The sequence below is a fragment of the Chelmon rostratus genome, chromosome 19, assembly GCF_017976325.1.
Source record: "Chelmon rostratus isolate fCheRos1 chromosome 19, fCheRos1.pri, whole genome shotgun sequence".
Classification (NCBI taxonomy): Eukaryota; Metazoa; Chordata; class Actinopteri; order Chaetodontiformes; family Chaetodontidae; genus Chelmon; species Chelmon rostratus.
The window spans coordinates 17,211,486-17,234,935 of record NC_055676.1 but is presented as its reverse complement, the minus strand read 5'-3'; the positions used below and the strand labels follow the sequence as shown (position 1 = coordinate 17,234,935).

The following is a 23,450-nucleotide window of genomic DNA, read 5'->3' as shown; positions in this document are numbered from 1 at the left end:
TTAGGGACAGGGTTATTGATATACAGTATATGTATGTGTGTGTGTGTGTGTATATATATATACGTTTGTATGCAGTGCAGAATGTGAAACAGTCAGCATCAGTATCTAAAAATCCCACATTGCCTCGCAGTTTAACTAACCATCCCCAGCCCTGCATCTCCTCTCCCTGTGTCAACACACTCAGCTTCCTCTGTGTAACTCTGCCATATGTCACACGCCAGGATGTAAACGACTTGAACTCATTTGCATAGACATAATTCATATCTGTTGATTTTGCGGCGCCGAAAAAGTGTTCTTTGACGTTGTTGCCGTCGGCTGCAGGGCTCTGGATGAGGGCCGCTGCGTGGTGGAATGTGCCAAGGGCAAGTACCAGTCGGGTGGCCGGTGCCACCTGTGTGACCACACCTGTGCCACCTGTGTGGATGCGGGGCCTGCCAACTGCACCAGCTGTGACACTGGTGAGGATTGAACAAGTGTTTGTGTCTGTGTGTGAAAGAGAGATAGAGTGCGAGGGAGGTAAATATGAGATATAAAGTAAAAGCAGATAGAAACACAGTGGAAGCAGATTTTGTTAAAGATGTAAAATTAATGTGTTGAACTTGTTAGCAAACAGTTGCTTATTTGCACATCCAGCCACATTAGCATTCAGTTTAAGTCGTGTCTCTGGCCACCTAATGAATATTTAGTCTACATTTGGCTTTGGTCTGGTCTCCACTAACTTCTGAGGGAGCTATGTGGCTCTTTAGCTGCTAAATGCCTCACTGTGTTCACCAGCTAGTGCTTGACTTTGTCTGCGTGCTGCGTGTTGCCGGGCAGTTGTCGTGCAAGCTGTGCAAGCCAAGTTCAGCCAGAGTTCAGCGTCACACCTCTTCACAACACGATGTGCTGCCTTTCCTCCAGATAAGTTTGGAATGGAGCGTTACCTGTACAAAGGCCAGTGTCTGGACGCCTGTCCTGAGGCCTTCTACCACACCAAGGAGAGGAGCTGTGAGCGCTGCTCGGACCACTGCCGCCTCTGCACAAACCCCTCGCATTGCCTCAAGTGTAACTCCTCTTACTACGTCTCTGACGGAGCGTGTGTGAAGCTGGAGTGTGGAGAAGGTAAATGAGATCATTTTCTGAGATGCGTTGCCTCATACCTGTCCACCCTTCGCCCTCTTGCCTTCTTTTTCTGATGGTCTCTCTCTGTCTTTCATGCTGTCTTGTCCCGTTTTCCTCAGGGGAGGTGGAGGATCCAGATTATGACGACTGCATGGCCTGTGAGGAGGGCTGCAGGAAGTGCGTCCTGTGTAAGTCACGGCTCAGTAGCCAAAACGAACGCTGCCCCCAGCAGGCCGAGCTCTCCTCCCAGTGTGTTGCCGACCACGTTCGAGAGTTTTTCCTGGTGGTTCCTGTTAAAAAGGAGTGCTGAGTGTTTTTGTCTGCTTTCAACAGATAACCCCAGGCATTGCCTGTCCTGTACTGAGGGCTTTTACAAGTAAGGCTGTGTGCCTCACTGTCTCCATGTGTGATCTCGCCTCTCTGCGCTCTCTCTCCGCCTTTCAGTTCACTGGCATGCTAGAATGAAAAGGGCCTTTTTTGCTGTGAGACTACAGTGGATTTTGTGCGAGTGTGAGTTTGTGTGTGAGGGAAAGCGAGCTGCAGGTACAGACTGCTGCTTTTGGTATCAGTTTTCAGGATGGCTGCTACAAAAACTGTCCGGCTAAGACGTACAGCGTGGAGGAGGAGATGACCTGCGTTCCATGTGAGGACGACTGTGTGAGCTGTGATGAACACGAGTGCTACTGGTGTGAGACCGACCTCTTCTTATCAGGTAAAACTGCCCCACTTGGTCAAGGCATGATGGACTGAAGCATATTTTACAGTGGTAGAAGACGTGTCCTTACTCAAGTTAAAGTATCAAAAAGGAGTAGAAGTATTGAAAATGTCACTTAAGTAAAAGTATGAGGGAATATTTAGCAAAATGTACTTAATATATTAATAGTAATAGTACTCATAGTAAGGAAAAAGTAAGTAAGTAAATTGGTTTAGATTAAGCATATTTAAATTGTTTATGTAATTTCGTAGTTTAATCTAAAACAATTCATCAAATTTTATAAGATTATCAGCACATTTTGTATGTAAAATCTTAATCTCGTAAATCTTAACAGTTGCAAAGTAACTGGTAACCACTTAGTCTTGTAAGTACAAACTAGCACAAAATGGAAACACTCAAATAAAGTACAGCCACCTCAAATATGTATTTTAATGCTTGAGTAAATTTACTTTTACTGGATTCAAAATTTCACTTTAAGTAAAAATACAGAGGAAAGACACTTTACATACTTCTATATTATCAAACTATATTATGGTTAGCTATATTTTTAGATTTTTTTTACAACATTGATCTTAGAAAACAGCAAAACTTCCCTTATTTTTCCCAGAGGGGAGTTGTGTTTCAGTGTGTCCGGATGGTTTTTATGGCGACGAAGACACAAACGACTGCGAGGAGTGTCACTCCGACTGTGCGACATGCGGTGGCCCGGGGGACGACGACTGTCTGTCGTGCGAGGACGGGAGGACGATTGAAGATGGAGAGTGTGTGTCCGACCACGAGGTCTGTCCCATTAAGACCTTTCGCAGCGGTGAGAGTAAGACTTATGTATTCCACTAATCCAACTGTCTGCTCATAATGAATCAGGGATTTGGGCACTTTCATAGGGGCAGAAAAGAAATCTTGGAGGGTAATTGGTCTGCGTGCCACCATCCCTGAACTCTGTAGCAACTTAAGTACTCAAAACAGGCAGAACTACTGAACGTTGGCCAGACTGAGACTTTAAAATAATTGATTGTATATGCTGAACATTTTGTTTCCCCCAAGAATTAGTTGGACAGACCTTAAAACAACATATGGTAATTAGTGTGAGCTAGACATCTTAATTATAGGAACTAAAATAACTCAGAGAAAAGTACATAGGTTAATACAAAGGTTGAAAATGAAAGTTAAGTTATTCTTAAACTTTGAATCACAGCGTTCTAAAATCTTAGATCAAACCTTAAAACGGTCACACAAAATTTGGGATAGCGCAATGTTGCAGGACGCAACTTGGCTTTTGTGAAATAAAATTAGATTGTGAAGAGTATTAACCTAATTAGTTGTTCTTTTCTAAATGTTGTTGTTGGAAGACATTTTGGGAAACACACGTTCCTGCCAAGGGCTGAATGAAAGGATTGAGACTACTCTCATGTCTGTATGAAGCTAAAGTGAGTAGGCAGTTAGCTTATCTTAGCACAAAGACTGGAAGCATAAGTCACTATGAAGACTGCCTACCACCATCTGATTGATATGTTCAGGTTCCATCTCTTAGCCTGGATAGTGGTGGTCCTGGATCAGGGCTCCCTCTGTCACATCCTGCTGTAATGAGAAGCCTCCATCATGTTCTCTGTGTTGCTTGTTAAACCTCCAGATGACGGAGGGTGTGAGGACTGCCACCCGTCCTGTGAGTCCTGCTCTGGAGAAGACAAGAACGAGTGTACAAAATGTGCAAAAGGTCTGTCCACCGCTTAAATGAAGCGTTTGTGTTCTTTCAGGCCTTCGCGGCTACGCTGCAGCACATCCGGCTCTTTTGCGCTGACGATGTTTACTCTTTCTTCCTCCTGCAGGGCGATTTCTGACCGCGCAGCAAACATGTGTGTCAAAGTGTCCGGCGGGCTTCTTTGCCAGTCGGCTGAGCGGCGTGTGTGAGGCCTGCCCTCCAGGCTGTTTGCAGTGTGCGGACGCTCAGCACTGCACCCGCTGCCAAAGCATTCGTAAGGCTCAGTTATTCCTGCAGGACGGACAGTGTGTCCAACAGTGTCTCAGGTGAGCAGCCAATCCTGTCACTGCTTGTTTATTTAACTCAAATTTAAATGTATTTGCATGTTTTTTGCATACTCATGTATGAGTGTGTGCCATTGTTATCTGAAAATCCCCGATTACAAATATGGTGGGAGTTTAACCCTGCTGGTAAATAAAATAAATAATAAATAAATAAAATGTCGGCAGATGTATTTGACATTTTCTGCTTGATGTTCATGCATCATTAAATTGTAACATTCTTGAGATCAAAAGAATATCTCGTCCTTGCTGAAGAGTTTTTCACCACCACTTTAACTTTTTGACCATGTCAGCTTTTTATCTTATATTTACTACCAACTATTAATACATTTTTTAGCAATACTTAAGTAATACTTTATTTTTTGGATAATTTATCAGCAGGGAGCAATGCAACATGTCAGCCCTCTTGTTTACTCCAGCAGCAGCCCACATATTTCTGACACATATTACAAGAAAAACTAGTCAATTAATTGGGATTAATCACCAGTGTTTGTACTTTCCATGCTTAAGCATTATTGTCAAAGTACTGCATCTGTTTTGTGATGCACCTAATTGATGTCCATTATGCAGCATGGTTCAACTGATCCAGATATTAAGGCCAGGACATGAATGCAAGAAGCCCAGTGTCTGTCCATGAGGGTTTACTGATCTCTGGGTGGCTTCTCACAGGGGTTATCCTGCAGGCCAGGTGTGTCGCAAGTGTGTGGCTGGCTGCGCGTCCTGTGGAAAGAACGCCACCCACTGCCTCAGCTGCGAAGACCCTCTCCTCCTACACAAGCACCAGTGTGTGGAGGAGTGTCCTCCAGCCCACACCGTCCGGGACAGGGAGTGCCAACGCTGCCCCTCAGCCTGCCAGGAGTGCAGCCCACTCGGCCAGTGCACAGGTACAGAAGCACAATGCAAACAAGGAGAAATTCAGCTGTTACAGCTCATTCAGCCTAATCCACAGTTTGCTTTTACATCTCTATAGTCCTCTTCGGATTGTGTTATCATTACCTGCAAATGTGCTGTTTGCTGTTTTTAGCCACATGAGCTCTGAGGGGGCGACGTTGGTCAGTTGGTTGGTCCACCACTTTGATCCAAACTGACACTCATTTCAGTGAGTGTTGGATGGATTGTTGTCCATGTGTCTTCATGACTTCCCCCGACTTTTCCTCTGGCAGCATAATTAAATTTTTGTTTTTTAATTAAATATCTCAGCAACTATTGGATGGATCGCCATGAAATTTTGTACAGACAGTCATAGCCTCCACAGGACGTAATAACTGTAATAGCTGGTGACCCCTTAACCTTTCCTGTAACGCCATCAAATACCTGCATAGTATTGTCATTCCCATTTGCTGTACTTCGTGTTTAGTGCTAATTAACAATTGTTAGCATGCTAACATGTAAAACAAAGATGGGAAACATAATTATTGTTGGCCTGTTCGTCATCACCATGTTGCATTGTTATTGCTGTAGGCTCTGCAGCATGTCTATAAAATCAATACATGGCAATGTCAGAAATGTTTCTGCTCCAACTGCTGTGTAGAAGTGAGTGTGCTCATCTTAACATTTGACTCACCTGCCACAAGTCTACCTTTCAGTCATGACTCGCCAAAGAGAGGACTTTTCTTCCTCTTGCATTCCTCTCCAAGACTTGAGGGCACTTTGCACAGTTTCCCTGAGTTGTACTAAACTGTTCCTACATTTTGTGCTGAAAGCTGTTCTTTGTGCAGGCTGCGAGGAGTATCACTTTCTCCACGAGGGCCTGTGTGTACTAGACTGTCCCGAGAAGTTCTTTGAGGACAAAGAGCAAGGGGAGTGTCTGCGGTGCCACCCTGACTGCGCTTTGTGTGACGGTCCGAACAACAATGACTGTGATGCCTGTGTGGACCCTGATGCCTCTCTGCACAGTGGGGCGTGTCTGGCAGCCTGCCCCTCACATGCATATAGAGACGCTTTGACAGGAGACTGTAAAGGTACAGCAGTACACGAGTTTATCTGCCTCTGATCCGTTCAAACCTTATACTTTGTTGATGTTATTTTTTATTAGACTCCTGTGCAGAACTCCTGACCTTCAGGGTATGACAAAAGTCAGAGATGCCTCGTCGCTTCCTTTTCTCTGAAAACAGTTTTCTCCTCACTGATGAAACTTCTTTTGTCCTGTAGAACATCCTTCCTGTATTTTTTCAATTATATTCTCTACTATGCCGTAGTGTGCTTCCTGACTTCAGCTCAGACTAAAATAGCAACGTTCTGGTAACAGGCAGCTGTCAAACCTTGAAAACAGAACAGCCAAAGACAGTTCCCTTGAGAAAGACACACCGCTCTGGTTTGTTTCTCCCAGGAAAATGTTGTAGGCGATGCCCACTGTTGTTGTTACATACAGTAGCTGCCAGCAGTAAGACATTTAAAAGGAAGTGCATTGCTGTGCTGCAACATGGACAGAGGATGATTTACATATTAACGTGAACTGAACACAGGCTGCAGAACCTGTTTTCACAGATCACATTTTGACAACCTAATAGGAGAAAACTTCAAATCGTTAATTTGATACGGTGATGGATTACTTTCAGATAAACTATTAACATATTAGACATCAGATATCAAGTTGAGCTGGAAAAATGTTGTGTCTCCTTCATGCTTAACTGTAGGCGTGATAATACCTTTGATTCAGTTGCTTTTTATTTCTAGACTGCGATGCATCTTGCCTTACCTGCTTCGGGCCCCACGCTGGCTCCTGCACCAGCTGCAGAGAGGATCAGAGGCTGGAGGACCGCGGCCATTGTGTGCCATCAGCAAACAAGTGCTCGCCTCACCAGTATGCAGACCGGGACGGGGAATGCCATCCGTGTCACAAATACTGCCACAGGTGTTCAGGTCCCGGCAAATCTCACTGCCTAAGCTGCAACCAGAGACATCTCCTGCTCAGTGAGTTGAATCTGGCTCGTGAATTCTCTGAAGTCTGGATGTCCTGGAAAGCCCTTGAGGCATCTGTGTCTTGTTTGTGTAGCTGCGCGATCATCATGTGTGTCTGTTGGTACAGATGGCACCTGTGTGGCTGAATGCCCCACAGGCTACTATGAGGATGAATCTGGGCAGAAGTGTGAACCGTGCCACCCTTCCTGTCAGTCCTGCGTTGGAGAGCACAGCCACGAGTGCCTCGCCTGTAAAACCCACCTATTTCGAGAGGGCAAAGACTGCGTGGAGACCTGCCAGCACAGGTAGCTTAACCTGCTCGCCGCCCAGCCGTGCTGCTCATCCATCACATTAAGTGCGGTCACACGGTGTTGTCATTAATAAAAGATCTGCCTAGTCGCATAATGTCACTGTGAACACCAAACCACTGCTTTCCTGTAGTTAGCTGGACAGGGGTGCAGTTTGGAGATAGAGGCTAATTTAGCCTGAGATTTAAATAGCCGTTCATGTGGCCTGTAAAATGCTAATTAGGCCTGATTTTATTTGGGGTGCGGTGATTGAGAGTGTTAAATTAATGTGCCGTTAAATTGATGTGCAGTTAAATACCCCAGAGAAAACACAAAAGAGATACAAAGGCTATTTATTCCTGTGATGTGCCACCCTAAGTACTTTTAGACCTGTGTGTGATCAATGCAAAAAACACATCACTGTGACTTCATCGTGCAGAGTTTGTGCCTGAGTGAAGTGCTTTGTTATGACTGCTCCCTCTGTCATGTGTCGTGTCTAAGTAGTTCCGGTTGTTTCTAGCTGTATGTGACTGAGTGGCTGTAGGGAGGAATTTCCTTTGAGGGCAAAACAAAAGTCTAATCTCATCTAATTGAAGTGAATCTTATCTATTATAACTTTCTCACCATCTATCTGATAGTCACTTTCGAAACGCGGGCTCGAGGACGTGCGAGAAGTGTGACCCGAGTTGCGGTGAGTGCATCGGGGGCGGGGAGGACGGCTGCCTGAGCTGCGCGCCGGGTCTCATCTACCTGCGGAAAGAAGGCCGGTGCCTCCCCTCGTGCCCTCAGGGGTTCTACCACGACGCTGCACACAGGACCTGCGAGCCGTGCCATGCCAGCTGCAGAGCGTGCTCAGGTGCGAGCGTCCAATCAGCAGTAATTTCATGCCATGCAGATAAACGCATCCTACTGAGGGACTCCTAAAAGAAAAACGGTTAAACTATTTATCTTAAGTTAAGGATTATTCTATATTTGTGCTATTGTTAACCAATCCCATGAAAACACCAAACCAACAATGTTTAAGTCTCAGTGCTTTCTGACTTCCCCTGCATGTGGAAGTTAATAGTGTATTTGCTGGTGACTAGTTTCAGTCCTGGATTTAGTGCACTTAGTATTTACAGCAGCGGTGTGGTCCGTAAAAATCAGGCTTTGGCTACACACGAAATTCATTGTTGCTTTAAAGATTTTCATGGGATTTGTTGACAATAAGAAAAATATAGAATCTCACTGTACTTTAACTCCCTTTAAGCTGTCATGTATCTGCAGGAAAAGACTCCCAGTCCTGTGACTCCTGCTCCCCTGGATACCTGCTCTCAGACGGCATGTGTGACTCCATGTGTGACATAGGCCAGTATCCTGTAATAAAGGTAACCACACTTTTCTTGTTTTAATTCCACAAATATTAATTTAAAAAAAAATCTGTACCCTGTGCTTGCTTCACCAAGATAATTATTAGTATTGTTTTGGCCGCAGGTATCATATAATGTAATTCTGACTGGCTTATTACTGCACTGGGAGAAATCTCCAACAGCAGAGTGAAAATTATTACTGTGTCACGATTTCAAAATAAATCTTCTGGCTGACTGACTGAAGCTGTCTGGCAGGTAGATGCATGTTAATTGATTGAGCTGAAAGGCAATGCATTGCCTGTATTCAGTCCTTTCAGAGAGGAAAGTTTTGCATATCTTTAGAAGGAAAGAATCAATGGTTGTGATTTAAAATTCATGCTGTGGCTGTGTGTCTGGGAGCGTGGTCTTTTCAATATCAGCCCCTTCTCCTGTCCGTCATCAGGGCTCAGGCCACGCTTGTGAAGACTGCGACAGCTCCTGTCTGGAGTGTGGGGGGCCTGGTCCGACCAACTGCACCGTGTGTCCCACTCAGGCCATATTAGAAGCTGGAGGGCGCTGTCTGCTTTGTTGCCTCCATGAGGAGGAGGAGGAGGAGGAGGCATCAACACAGCAGCAGGACTGTTGTAACTGCACTGAGACTCGAGGTAGGCCGGGCTGACTGGGTGTGAACTGCTGGATTTCTTCTTGATTATAGAGAAATACCAGGGCTGCAATTAATTAACTCCTTCATTGTTGAATAATCTGATTAAAAATTTAAAATGCTGGTCATAATTTCATCGTTATTAATGCAATAAGGCGACATAAAGCCTTTTTACTCTGAGCGATGTGGTCGCACTCAGTTTTCAAACTCAGATCAGCGTTTCTTATTTCACAGTAAGATTCCTGACTTCCCTTTTTTTCTAAATGCTCATCTGACTGGTTTAAAGTGGGCGGGACTCAGTTGGAAAAAGGTGATGTCACGCACCTTGGTGCACCAATCAGAATTTGGCAACAGAATGCGATGACAGTTGGTGGGTTGACAGGCCACTGCCAATCAAAGCTTTATGTGTTTTAACCTCTTATTGAGTCAAAGCTAAATTTGTCTTTTTAACTTTGATGCTAATTTAGTCATGAATATTTAATGCTTTAGAGAACTACTTAGTTCTTAATAGTGACCTGATACTTTGATAAGTAGTCATATTTGCATCTCTGCCTCAGTGAGCAGTGTTATCTTTTATTGATCAAGTGGTCTTTTATGTGAAATGTAAATGATGACATAGATCATCACATCCATTTTTAAAACCCAGAAGAGGTGGCTTTTTTTGTGGTGCCTTCCTTCCCATACGGCTCCAACATCAGCCAGCAATAAGACAGGGCTGTGTATGCGTAGCCTGAGAGGCCAAACCCAGGGGGAAAAGTCTCCCTGCTGTCTTCTGCTTGTTAAGTATCATTGTGAGTGCGTGGTAATAACTGAAGGTGTCAGTGTTTTTGTCAGCTCCTTTCCTTGGATTGAAGACACTATTTGGACAGATTTTCCTAAATAAATCAAACTGAAACTGTAAAAATTGTGGGGGCATAAAAAATGGCTAATGTCCCCCCTTTCCTAGTGGAAACTACACCCAAATCCCCACATTTGAGAAGCTGCAACCAGTAAATGTTTCACTAATCACTAATCAATCAATCAAGTAAAGAGACGGCACAGTACGTCTGCATCTGTCTTTGTGGGATTTCCAGGAGAGTGCATCCTCAGCACCAACTTGGCGTTCAGGAACGAGGAGGAAGAGGAGGCCGGAGGTAACCTGGCTGTCTTCATCATCGCCTGCATCCTGCTGGTGCTGGGACTGGTGGCTGTCGTCTTCCTCGTCAGACACTCCCGCTCCAAGAGCGCGCCCCCAGACATCCCCCCGCGCGGCTACGAGAAGCTGGGCTCCGGCGGGGGATACGGGGGCGGCAGCAGACACGGCGGCTACAGCTCTGCCTCCTCTGCGTCCTACAGCGGCCGCGCCGGCTCCTCCGGCGGCCGGCTCCAGGACACTCAGTTGGTTGACATCGGAGAACGTCGCCTGGGGAGTAAGGACGATGACGACGACGATGATGAAGATGAGGACATTGTTTACATGGGCCAGGACGGCACCGTGTACAGGAAGTTCCGGTACGGACAGCTGGGAGAGGACAACGAGGATGAGTTGGAGTACGATGACGAGAGCTACACGTTCCGGTGAAGAATCTCTCTGAAGACATACTCCTCCTTTCTCTGCTGGATTCCTCCTCTTCCTCGCTCTTATTCCTCCCTCTGTGCTGTTTATCTCCTCCTGCCCTGAGGGACAGACCCATTTATCCTTCACTGAATATGAGTTGAACCAAATGAGACATGAGAAGCTATTTATAATGAGCTGCATTTAAAACCGCTGTCCATTGACAAAATGAAACGTGCTGCAGAGAAACTCCACGTTGTTTAGCATTCTTAAGGATTTCTTACATAATTAAGCTTATTTTCTTGATTTTAGAGGATGATGGCTTCCTACAAATATAACATAATTTATCATGATCACTTACTAGTTTTGACAGTTTCATTAATCATACTGTTTAATTGTTGTGTTGGATTAGCATTATACATTTGATTAATCATGGTATTTCTTTAGTTTTTCTTTACTCCCAAGTGTTTGCTGTCATTGAATTTTAATTTGAAAAAGTGTTGTCATTCTGCTCAAATAAAGCCTTGAAAGAAATGCATCAGAAAAGAGTAATTCATGGCTTCACAGGGCGGAAACTGACTAGCTCGTCATTTAGCAGCAAAGCAATTAAAAGTCCAACTAACAAATCAGACATGATTGAAAACGACGACTGACAACAACGTTCAGACTTCAGTCAATATTTATTGAATTACTAGACAGTGATCAATAGTTGCTTTGGACATCCTCAATACACCACAGCAGAAGACTCACGTGTAAGAGGACCATCAGTTATCTATGAGGGGACATGCACTGATGCACGAACACACACATGCTTGTGGACACACACACACACACACACACACACACACAGAAGATATTGTGCTTTACAGAATTCCCATCTTAATTTTCTTCTGAGGTTTGTTCCTGATGATCCAGGAGAAGCTGAAGAGATGATATTCCCAGTTTATGGATTTGACAGAGACAGACTGAAAACGCACACACACACACACACACACACACACTCACACTCACACACATTTGCAGAGCAACAAAGACATGCTCTCACATTGTTCTGATAACTTGGTTTAATATTTAACTAAGTCCTCCTTGGTTTCAGACTCAATATAAAGTTAAAATATCTATTTGTGGATTTCTTTTCCAGTTTTAGAACAAACATGAAGACAGAGGTTTAGATTGCTTAAATGCAATAAATTGGTCATCTATGGCACAAGGTGTTTTTTTGGCTAAAACCTTGACCTTTTATTGTAGGTTGCCGACACACAAGTCGCTTCTTCGTCTGAAATACTGGGAGTGTGTGACCAGTAAAGAGTGATATTATTGCTTCACGGCTTCTCATGCACACAAATACAACACTATAGATTCTACGAATGGATTTGCGCAGTGCACTGTCTGGTGTGTAATTGCATTTCCTACCCTACCATGAACAAGGACGCTACTCCGTAAGTGCTGCCAAGCATCACACTTGACTATAGAGCTCTCTGGATTGCAGGTACAGTAGATGCTACAGCAGCCATAAAGAATGAGATCTAACTCTGAGTGTTAACAGCTACTACTGTAAGTTGTGTTTTCATATTAAACTCCAGTGTCTAGTTGACAAACACTGACACACACACACGTGCGCACACACACTCACATACACGCTAGCTTAACAAGCTTTGTTTTGCAGCTTCACCCATACAATACAACAGTGACTTCTGAACATTGAGGTGACCCATCCATTTAGGATGTTTGGGTTTAAGAGCTGCTGGCACCGGCTTCGTCTGGCCTGCTGGAAAGACGAAGGAACAAAACAGAGACATTAAAGACGGGTATGTTTATGTATGGGTGACAGACTGCTGACACAAGACCATTTCTCTTCCATGTGTTAACTTAAACGTCTGCGAGGACTTACTCTGTTCTGGCTGCTGCTGTTGGCTCCGGTCCCAGCAGAAAACTATTCACTCTTGAATGAAAGAATAAAGCAGAGAGGTTGTTAGAGCAGAATCTATCATTATGGCACACCGGTATTTTGTGAATTTGAAGACACATGCAACTTATGATTCAATGCACAATTAGTCAGGCAGAGATTAGTTTGTGAACTCTACAGTTTCGTTCCTGCATTTATTATCAGTGTAATAGATCACTCTGCACTAAGGACTGGCTCATTTATTTTACTGTAATGATAAATGAGATAAAACGATGATTTTAGCATCTTTAGCAACTTTTTTTCTGTCTCCCTCCTGTAATTGCAACCATAGCCAAATCCAGTTGGTCCAAATCCAGCAGAAGAGTTCCTGTGATCTAAAAGTGAGCCATCTGATAAATGAGCGCTCCAGCCAAGGATAAAACTGAGGCAAGGGGCCACTGCCTCCGCAGAGGGAAGTAATGAGAGGCAGGACAGTCAATGCTTACTTTGAGTTCTCTGCTGCTTCCTTCAGTTCCTTGTCAAGTCTAGAGGTGAGAGTTCAAATGACAAGATGAATATAAAGTCATTTAAAAAGACAACTCAGGCTCTGAGGAGGTGGAGGCGGTGCATTGTTTGGGGGCTTCGAGGGATTCACCTAATGATGCACTCTGGGATCTGAATGCATTCCATGGGGATGAGTTTCTGCAGCTCGTCCAAACTGGTCACATACTTTATCTTACTGCTGAACTTGGCGCTGTGACAAGAGCAACATGTACACACACACACACACACACACACACACATTAACACAGGTACAAGAGACATCACAGGGAAAGCAACCGGCTTGACATCAGAGAAAAAAACAATTATAGTCTGTTTCACGTGAAACTACAGTGGTTTAACTCTGCTGCAGCAGGCCAGTGAGCACATAAACAAAGCTAAGAGTTTACAGCATGCTAGCAACTCTGGGAGGCTGTACTTGGCCACAGCAATACTTTGAGCTTAATGCTAATGTCTGCACACTAAAATGGTCACAATGATAAGAAAGTATAATGCTTAGTTTAGCATGTTAGCATGCTAACATTTGCTAATTAGCATTTAGCACAAAGTACAGCTGAGATTGATGTGAAAGTTGTTGTGAGTTGTTCAGACACTTCACTAAAATCTAAAAATGGCAACCTCATGGTGGCGCTAGAGGAAAGCTCATTAAGGCCAATAAAATCTGCTAGGAACCACAAAGGTCTGTTCAAATATTAGAGGGAAAATAAAAACACAATAATTCTTACCTGATGAAGGGCTTGGTAATGGCGAGAACGGTCCTGATGAACCATGATGGATGGAGGATAATGAAGGATTTCAAATTCTTCCTGAGCCTGAAGACAACACAACATTTGACATGTTTGTTAATGTCCATGTTGGAGTGTCCACGTTCATTCAGGGGAGATAAAACGTTTTGAGAGTCATTTAATGCCACTGCCATCTCGGAAGAAATCATATTCGAACTACATAACAGGTGTAAGCGAAAGGAGCGAACCTTCTGTCAATCATCTGATAGCATTTCTTCAGCCAGCCAAGGCCAGGCATTCTTCTGTGGGGCGTGGCTCCGTTCAGGTACACGATCATGTAGTCCTCCGCCACCATCAGCTCCAGTGTGCTGATCACATAGCTGAAGAAAAACACATGCACACACAAAGTCAATCCGCTAACGGCTCAGTGAACTAGGCTTCTATTTTAGGAAGAATTAGTAAATAATTGATTTTCTGGAATATGAGAATATGGTATGTTATTTGACCTTTTATAACTCAAAATTCAACGAGACAAAAAAATGACATGCTAGCACTCTACTTTGGCATAGCAGTGGTTTAAGCTAAATGCTAACACCGGCATGCTAACATGCTCACAGTAACAATGGTAGCATGCTAATGTTTTTAATATATATTTACAATATTTACCAGGTTCACCATCTAGCCTGTTAGCATGCTAACATTTGCTATTTAGCAGTGGGCTTTAGGGCATTCAATCGTTCGCAACTGGACCTCGTCAGTTTGTCTTAGAATACGTTTCACCTCTCATCCGAGCAGGCTTCATCAGTTCATGCGCACCAGACTAGATAGGACAGCTCTAGTCCAATGAAATGGTGTTAGGTTCTTGATATGCGAACGATTGAATGCCCTAAAGCTTACAATGACCTGGATGAATGAGATTATTCACAGGCATATTTAGCAGTGAACACAAAGTGCAGCTAAGGCTGCCATTAGGTATTTGGTCATAAATAACGCATTAAATGTATAAAATGCTTGCAAATTATTATAATTCATCCTGAGGGGAACATGCATGGCTGTCCCTAATTTTATGATAATCCATCCAATAGTTGTTGAGATATTTCCGTTCGGATCAAGGTGGTGGACAAACTAGCATACTGACATAGCCTCTTTCAAAGACCTTTGTCCGCTACCAAATCATGTATTCCAATCAGCTAAATTCGAGACACCACGAGAAAAAAGCAAAGCAAGTCTTTTATGTCAAAATGGTGAAGTGCAAGAGCAAGAAATCCAGACGCATGTTTTGTGAATCTGAATACCAACAATGTGAGGAAATTGCAGACATATACTGTGTTGCTCTGTTTGAAAAGCATTTTTTAAAAAATTCTCTTCTCTGATGTCAGCTATGAGAAATTGGTACGAATGCTGCTTCATGGATGAGCTGTTTTGCTTTGAATTTCTTCTTTTTTCCCTTCTCTGCATCCATCTCAGCCACTCAATCAGACGTCTACCTTTCTAAAATCCAATACTCTGATTCAAACCAAAAGAAACTGTTATCTGTCTCTCATTTCTCTGCTCAACCACCCCATCTTCTCTCCCTCTTCTCAGTCAGCAGGGAACTTTGTCACGTCCTTTGAAAATAAAGTTGACAATATTCTCAGCTCACATAGTCCTTCTAGCTTCCTCAATAACTCCTCTAACTTCAATGAATCTGGGCTAAGTCTGACTCTCCTCTCGTCCCGATCCAATGTCATTCTGCAGCTTACAAACCAACGCCGCCAGTTCACTCTGTTTCGTGACTATTGTGATCATCTCCCACTGACATCAAGCTGCATACCATTGACCACCCAGCCACAGTTAACTCCTCCTCGTAAGGATTCAGACCTCAAGCCATCTGGCATGTGAAACTGCAGACACTACGGTTTACCTCCTTTCATTTCTATCCAAAACTCTCAGATATGCCAGCTTACTCAATATCTTTCACAGAACAGCCTGTGGGATCCCAACCACACTGTCCAAGCATGAAATGCAACTGTGCCAGCACAACAGTGAAGACATCAACATGGGAGGTCTCAGCAAACAAGCTGGACTATCACTTTATTTCAATCAGAGAGCTTTCCTAGCTCAGAGGGGCCGAGGCCAAAGAAAGAATTAGGTAGCTTCCTCGCATGCTAAATATTTTTTTCAAGTAAAATGCATCTTTCTGAGCAAGCTTTATGTTTTTTAAAGGAAATAGAACCTGAGCTGTGTCATTAAAAGAGACTCCAGTGGTGCTTTGGGATAAATGCAAACTCAACATACTAACATGCTCAGTGACAATGCTAACACACTGATGTTCATTAGCTTAGTTTAGTGTGTTCAAATGCAAACATTTGCTAATTAGCACTAAATGCAAAGTTCATCTGAGGCTGATGGGAATGTAATTAGTTTTTGCCGGCGTTTGGATATCTGTGCCATGAAGACTGAAAACCAAAAATGTCAACCTGGTGTTGCTTTGTGAAAACTCAAGGGATCACCAGAGTCGTGGCTTTGTCCTCTGGGGACCATGAACACCTGTCCAGAGTTTCACAGCAATTCATGCAATAGTCATTAGCAATGCTAACGGCTTGGCTTAATGGCAGCAAAGGTCTGTCAGTTTGTCAGTCTAACACTTACTGACTGTGAAATAGTCTTACTGACTGAAATAACTAAACATGGACAGGATGAATTTGTGGAGACATTTATGGTCCCCTGAGGATGAATCCAACTGACTTTGTTGATCCCCTGATTTTGTAGCACCACCCTGAGGTTGACACTTGTGGTTTTGAGTGAAATGTCTCAACAGCTATTGGAGAGATTGTCCAGACGTTGGGCAGATATTCATGTTCCCCACAGGATGAATTGCAATCACTTAAGTGATCCCTTAATTTTTCATCAAGCAAATCATCAGGCCAAAACTTCAATTTGGCCAATAATTTGGTTTAAGACCAAAAGGTGCTAATTAGCAAATGTTAGCATGCTGGTACACCACACTAAGATGGTGAACATGGTTAATGTTATATCAGCTGAACATTGGCATGTTAGCATTATGAGTATGTTAGCATGCTGATGTTAGCATTTACAGTAGTACAGCTTCAAATAGCAGCTAGTTTGGCTGCAGACTAGTTGGTTTATTCCAACTTGGATTCTATTTTTGTTTTTGATGGTCGGAACAGTCATGTCATTAGTGGGTGTAAAAAGCAAACTAATTACATTACTGCAAAAGCAACAGCATTTCTTTAATAACAAAATTGAATACATATCTGAAAATTAAAAATGGCTGGTTAAAAGTGTGTGTGAGTCATTGCAGTGTAATACTCACAGGAAGAGGTTCTCCATTATTTCATGGTAGTCCTCTCTGTCACTGTCTGGCAGGAAACAGGCTGCAAACACTATGATGGCATTCACTCCGTTGCCATAGTAGCCTTGATTAAAAACACATAAAAATAATAGTAATAAGAGTTAACTTGACCTTGTTCTATTGTTGGTGAGAGCTTAGCCTTAATTAGCATAGTTTTCATAATTTGATTGCTCCCATATTTTCCTCTTTTTTGTTCAGTTCATCTGCCAATCAGTGCCTCCTTTGTCTGACTGTCTCTCCATCCTGTTTCCTCTCACTACTTTTCAGATTAATGTAATTTCCTTTTATTCACCAACCCTTTCATCAGCAGATTTGGTGTCAATCAGACAGAGGGCTTTTTATCTAAATGACAGAGCTTGTGATATTGACTGTTCAGTGACAGACGTCTCTGTTTCCAGGGGACGGCTGTGTTTCACTTAAGCCCACAGCACAGTCGGACAGAAAAAGCACTACCTGCTATGGTTAGGGGTCCGATTTCCACCAATAATGGTAATATGGCTGGTGCTTATATAAGCCACAGACTTACCAGGGGGCAAGCCCATGGCCCTGGGGTTTTAGAGGGCCCCACAGAGAGGGAAGAGTGAGAGATGGGGCCCCTGCCTGTGAAACGAATATAGTGTGACTCCATCCCTGGCCCCAATTTAAGACCCAGCTCCTCCAGCAGTCATGCAGTTATAGATGGGTGACAAATTAAAGGAAAAGTCAACACAGTCAGGGTTGGGCCAACATGAGAAAATAGATATTCTCCCATTTCATGTTGTTTAGAGCTGTGAAGACTTGATCTTTTTATTTGTGTCATGTGGTAGTAAACTGAATATCTATGGGTTTTACGGTCAATAAGCTTCAAGACATTATGATGGACATTTTTCCAATATTTTCTAACATTTTATAGACTAAATGAGCTATTAATCGATAATGAACATTATACATTATACATGCCTGCAAGTTCAGTTGGGTTGAGATCATATGATTTGAAGGTTGCAGCACATGATTCACATAATTTTCATACTCAAACCACTCATTTATCACTTATGCTCATATGGAAGCAACTGTTGCAAATTCTCCACTTATTTATTTATATTTTTTCTTTAATTCTGCACTTAATTCAACAAGAGAGTTGTTTTGTACAGAAGCAGCCACTCTTCATTAAACACACAGGGTATATTATTGTCAAGTGGCCACTTTGCCAATTTTCATCCTGAATCGTATTCGAATGCAAAGAGGATGTGAAAATTGGGCAGAAAAATGTCCACTGTGTTTTGTTGGTGGAGTTTCCTCTCTAATGGCTACGGGCTGATGTAAAACTCATCAGCTGGCTTCAACTAACACAACTACTGTTTACTCATTTTTGGTTGGCCTGCCTCCACAGTTTGCACAGAAGTGGCAGAAGCCAGCTCAAAAACAATAAGTCATTGTGATTCAGTGCAGCACGAATTATGACATTTAAAATATGGTGCTACTTCTGCAAACAGATAATCAGGCCTAGTGTGAACTGAAACTGAAAACTGGATGGAAAATGTGTACCGCGCTCAAACAATAAGAATCCCCATATTAACTCTAACAGATGTTTTTGAATTTGGATGTTTTTCAAGTTGGTTGTTTATTTCTGTTTATCTTTGTGGCAGCATCACGGACATGCAATCAGCTGAAAGCAGAATTTGCAATGAATACGGTGAAATTCAATTTTTTTCAGAGTCTATCTTAAAACAGCACTCACATATGTACATCGTAGCTGTATTTATTCCTCCTGTCCAGACTGAGAAGACATCCCTTGCTAAAATGTAATTAAGAGATGGAAATATCCTGCGTCCTCAGCCTCTGCAAACTGCACTCCAAAGGTTCTTCAAAAAATAAATAAAGAACTACTTCCTGCACTTATAAAATAACAAATATGATGAAACTGGTTAGCATACCTCCCACAATAATGGTAGCATACCCAAAATAACATGCAATGCACTAACCCCACTAGCCTGATACTTCATGAGATAATGTTATATGTGTTATTTTTAAAATATCTATTTCCAACAACAACAACAACAAACCTAAACTCAAACAATGTTTAATGTATTTCCACCTTTTCTACAAAGAGCAATATCATGTACTGCAGTAGCCAGGATTGGTGTTCATTTCCAGTGTCTTTTTAGCAGAGTTATCTGTAAATAAAAACATATATATATATTTTTTTATCTAAAATGCAAAGCAGGTTGAAGGAATGTTTTGGCAGCACTATATAGTGTCTGCAGGTCTTTCTCTCAGGGCGTGTACAGCCCCAACAACCCACTACCAAGAAAATATTCCAGCCTGTGTGTAATATGAAACTCAGATGAGCATATTACCACTTTAATCAAATCAGAGCTTTTCCCATTTGAATTTTAGTAGCTGGACAGTAAGAGGACAAAGTTTATAGAGATTTTATTAAGCCTTTGCATATGTGAGTGTTTTTTAAGACAGACTTGAAAAAAATGTGAACCTATCCTTTAACAGTGAGAAGAATAATAGTGATTTCTCAGCCAGTATTGTGTGTATTTTACATGACTTTTGCTTCTGTAAATACAGGTAATAATCAATAAGGACATAGGTTATGATGGTAAAATGGCTCTGTAATAATCACCTCCATGGGAAATGACTCGCATGTAGGGCTCAATAATCTTCATGTTGATCCGGTGCTCCTGCTCCCCAATGATGACCGTCCTCCATAGTTTGCCATCCTGGCGCTCCTCCTCAGCGCTGTATGTCGGGATTGGATCATAAGGCTCACTTGCTCCACTCCTATTGGCTGAATTGGGATCTGATATGAGAGAAGACAACACACTGTGTTAAAGACCTTTTTCGCAGCAGACATTTTGAGGAGGGACAGCAATTCTTATTAATAATATTAATGATCATGCACAACTTGAGGACCCTGAAACTGAGGCAGCTAAATGGAATTCAGCCATCTTTATCAGTTATTATATGATTAAAAAGAAATCTTCAAAATAATGTTTTTCGCTTCTTCAGTTTCAGGTCGCAGAATGAGGGACTAGCTAGGAAATTCTAAACCTGCAGGACTTTTGTTTAAAATGTATTCAGCACCATTTCGGCACATCTTCCCTCCTCCAGGATCATGATGATTCAGGATTATGGGGGAGTGTGTGTGTGTGTGTGGGGGGGGGGTTATCAGACTGATATAGCTTTTATTCTGAATGACCCACCTTCCCAGTCCATTTCATGGTCCGTGTAGTCGAGGTAATCCCCCTCATCTGGAGTGTCGAGGTCGTCGACGTTAATGTCCAGATCGTCTGGCGTCTCCCCTAAGTCGTCCTCGCTCTGGTCCAGTGACAGGCTGATACGAGGGGCAGATAGCTTTTTCCTTTGGGTGGGACCTCCTTGCAGCTGTAGAGAGGTGGGAGGGACTGCAGAAAACAGTACATAAAAACAGATATTCGCCTGGGTCATGGTGGTCTTTTAGATATGAAAAACTATTTCTTTATATTGACTTTACTTTTGAATAACTGTGGCTTTGTTCTGAATCAGAGAATTAGCTGAGTCAGGCTCACCTGGTCTGCCTTCGCCCCCCTCAGAGTTCATCTTACTCTCTGATGCCAGGTCCATCCCCAGGAGGACCTAAGAAAAGATGTCGCAGTTATTAAATGGGCTCTCAACAACCAACCTGGAGGGTGTCCAGACTGAGTAATGCATTGCCTGTAATTCATCATTTAATGATCTGCAAACAAGAGCTTTAATCTAGTGTTTCAGTGAGGTAGACCAGTTATTAAATCAAGATTGCAAATTTATGCCAAACTTTAAAACTACCCGTAGTGGAAAGTAAGCACATTTGCTCAAGTGCTGTAGTTAATGTGAATTTGGGGTACTTGTACTTAACACAAGTATGTAAATTTCATGTTAGCTTTTACTTTTACACCACAACAGTTGAGAGGGAAATGCTGTTTTTATTTTATTATTTATTTGTTTGATAGCTTTGGCGACAAGTTACATCACAAAACATCTTATTCATTTATAAAAGATGATGCATTGTTAAAAAATTCTTACAACGTTATTAAAATAGCTAAAATTAGCTTTACATCAACCAACTACAACAGTAAAATGCTGCTTACAAATGAATGCATCGTTTATGATAATCCAAAAATGGAATATATAACAATATAACACTCATATGGGCCAATTTTTCCTACAGTTTGAGTGCATTTCACAAGTACATTTTACTCATAATACTTTTATACCATTTAATTAAGTGACATTTTCAAATGACCTTTGCTTGTAAGAAGTCTGTATATATATATATATATATATATATATATATATACATACATATATATATATGAATATTACAAGCACTTTCACTTTGCTAATTGTCACTTTGATCATGAAGGTGACTCAATGCTATAGAGCACGCGTCTCAGAGCATGGGTGTACTGCAATATCGGGTAGAATAGTGAATAGTGAATTATTATTAATTATAGATCCAAGACAAAAGTGGCAAAAGGGTGAGATTGAGGCGGAAAAAGGTGTAAAATCCGTCTGCTACTTCAGCAGCACAGACAGCACCATGCATTTATCAATACAGAGCACTGTTAGGCTGCTGATATTTGGTCGGGTGATAGATTCTAAGTTGCCCCATCCTGTCAGATAAAGGCTCAATGAGTCAGGCAGACTGGACTAACATATTCAACGAAACAACCCCTCTGCCCCTGCACTCTATTCTACTATGGAACAGAGAGTGGGATGGTTTACAAGGGGGATGCATTTTGATCGTTTTGCTAAAAAGGGGGATGAAACCCGACTCAAATTGCCTAGTGGTTGTCATGGAGTATTTTATATTGCAATATTACTCCTTTTAATTAGGTCAAGGATCTAAATATTTTCTTTCTTAATGTTTGGACCACAAGCTAGAGCTAGACTGATAAATCAGCCGTTATTTGCTTAATACAGATATAGTGGCATCAGTGTACATGTTGCCTGATGGGTAAGAAGAAATGTTGGGACAGAAATGCCAAACGAGATTTAAGGTACTTTAGAAACAGTCTCATGTTTATTTTGTCTACCAAAGCTCACTGACAAGTTTATTTAACTGTACGATGTCCTTCTTTAAAAGACAAATCTATAGGATCTATATCAACTTCATTGTTTCTGTGTTTATGTTGAAAATTTGCTATTGGCTGATATTTATCTTAATCACAAACTCTGAAAGATCAATATCAACATCAACCTCAAAAATCCAGTATCGGCCGGGCTTCACTAGAAACGTAAGCAGAAGAACTATTGTATTGGTACAGTGTATTGGTTTTACTTAGTCAATGCACCTATTGTAGTCTATTTTACACATAGACTTCCACAGTTATCAGAGAACAGGGGGAGTGAAGACAAAAGTGTTGAGGTGGTAGGGGGAGAAAGGAAGGGGGAGGGATGAGAGGAATGAGACAAATCGAGGTTAAAGGTCATCCTCCCCTGTGAATAATCCTTCTATTCAAACTGGAGGAGGGGGAAGGATGCTGAGGTGTGGGGGGGAGGGGGGAGAGGAAAGGGGCTTGTTACATCATGACAAGCTCATTCCCCCGCCTCGCTGTCTTTTTCTAGTGCTGATTCAAAGCGAATGACTGCACGCTCGCCTGAGCACAGATTGGGCAGAGATGCAAATTCACAGTGAGTCACGTGTGCTCATTCGCATGAAAAAGAAGCGTCCGTGTTCCTCCTCGGCAGACTGAAACAAGGAAGATGTGATTGCATTAGCAGCTGCAACAGAAAAAAAAAAAGAACAGGCCGAGTGGTTGCTTCCTGTAGAGATGACTGTCACGATGACATTTCACAGATATATGTACAGTATGTGCACACACACACAGATAACAAACATACAGTGACTTATTTTACGTTGCAGAATAAGAAAATCAGCCTCAGCTGTTATGTGCATCCTCCATGGAGGATGCTGAGCTGCCTCACATCCACTTCCACAGCACAGGACCACAGTGCTGCTGACAGCAGCCCCTCCCTCACTCTCGCTTCCTGTCTGCTGGCTGGGAGGAAAAAAAAAACAACATATCCCTCTTTTCTCTTCTTTTTATCTCCACACAGTAAAAGCCATCTACTCACCGCTGCTGGGGCTCGGGAATCTCTGTCCTCGCGCGTCTCAGAGCATGGATGTACTTCCAAGTTCCCTGCCTATTTCCTGCTCCCAGCCTCTCGGTGGAGATGCTCAGCTTACAAACAGCTCACAGCTTCCACCATTTTGTGGTCACGTGATCTGGGCCATTACCAAATAAGGGCGATCACCTGCTATAACAGCTCTCTGCCACAGCAGCTTCCTCAGGCAGCGCAGCTGAATGGGGCTGTAGGAGGGTGTGTTTGTGTGTCATTATTATCCTC

General features: G+C 42.6%; 2 protein-coding genes across 4 annotated transcripts in view; one reads left to right on the top strand and one right to left on the bottom strand.

The window, feature by feature from the left end:
- The window catches only part of pcsk5a (proprotein convertase subtilisin/kexin type 5a), a 29,746-nt gene extending 18,784 nt beyond the window's left edge, over positions 1–10,962 (top strand). The window contains exons 23-38 of the mRNA XM_041960700.1: positions 322–458; positions 901–1,101; positions 1,221–1,289; positions 1,435–1,477; positions 1,671–1,813; positions 2,424–2,624; positions 3,447–3,530; positions 3,643–3,841; positions 4,526–4,740; positions 5,575–5,817; positions 6,533–6,769; positions 6,885–7,062; positions 7,683–7,900; positions 8,311–8,411; positions 8,836–9,037; positions 10,107–10,962. Coding sequence (XP_041816634.1) covers positions 322–458; positions 901–1,101; positions 1,221–1,289; positions 1,435–1,477; positions 1,671–1,813; positions 2,424–2,624; positions 3,447–3,530; positions 3,643–3,841; positions 4,526–4,740; positions 5,575–5,817; positions 6,533–6,769; positions 6,885–7,062; positions 7,683–7,900; positions 8,311–8,411; positions 8,836–9,037; positions 10,107–10,594 — 2,959 coding nt within the window. The 3' untranslated portion in view covers positions 10,595–10,962. The remainder of the gene's footprint in view (positions 1–321; positions 459–900; positions 1,102–1,220; positions 1,290–1,434; positions 1,478–1,670; positions 1,814–2,423; positions 2,625–3,446; positions 3,531–3,642; positions 3,842–4,525; positions 4,741–5,574; positions 5,818–6,532; positions 6,770–6,884; positions 7,063–7,682; positions 7,901–8,310; positions 8,412–8,835; positions 9,038–10,106) is intronic.
- Positions 10,963–11,295: 333 nt separating this feature from the next.
- prune2 (prune homolog 2 with BCH domain) lies at positions 11,296–23,291 on the bottom strand. Of its 3 annotated transcripts, none has more exons than XM_041960256.1 (11): positions 23,178–23,291; positions 20,630–20,696; positions 20,285–20,485; positions 19,705–19,881; positions 17,055–17,157; positions 13,987–14,118; positions 13,739–13,825; positions 13,108–13,206; positions 12,959–12,997; positions 12,459–12,509; positions 11,296–12,335 (listed from the first exon to the last, which is right to left on the bottom strand). In XM_041960256.1, exons 2-11 carry the CDS (start codon positions 20,682–20,684, stop codon positions 12,302–12,304), a joined length of 978 nt encoding a protein of 325 aa, XP_041816190.1. In that variant the 5' UTR covers positions 20,685–20,696; positions 23,178–23,291; the 3' UTR covers positions 11,296–12,301. The 3 variants fall into 3 exon arrangements, with proteins under 3 accessions (XP_041816190.1, XP_041816192.1, XP_041816191.1); XM_041960258.1 differs by having other exon boundaries at positions 11,296–12,332; XM_041960257.1 differs by lacking the exon at positions 23,178–23,291 and having other exon boundaries at positions 20,630–21,019.
- Positions 23,292–23,450: the final 159 nt, after the last annotated feature.

Coding starts and splice junctions, on each gene's coding strand:
- prune2 (XM_041960256.1), bottom strand. CDS start 20,684: ATGGACCTGGCATCAGAGAGTAAGATGAACTCTGAGGGGGGCGAAGGC. Junction 14,119..17,054: donor ATAATGGAGAACCTCTTCCT/GTGAGTATTACA, acceptor GTTTTTCTTCAG/CTATGTGATCAGCACACTGG. Junction 13,826..13,986: donor TATCAGATGATTGACAGAAG/GTTCGCTCCTTT, acceptor TGTTGTCTTCAG/GCTCAGGAAGAATTTGAAAT.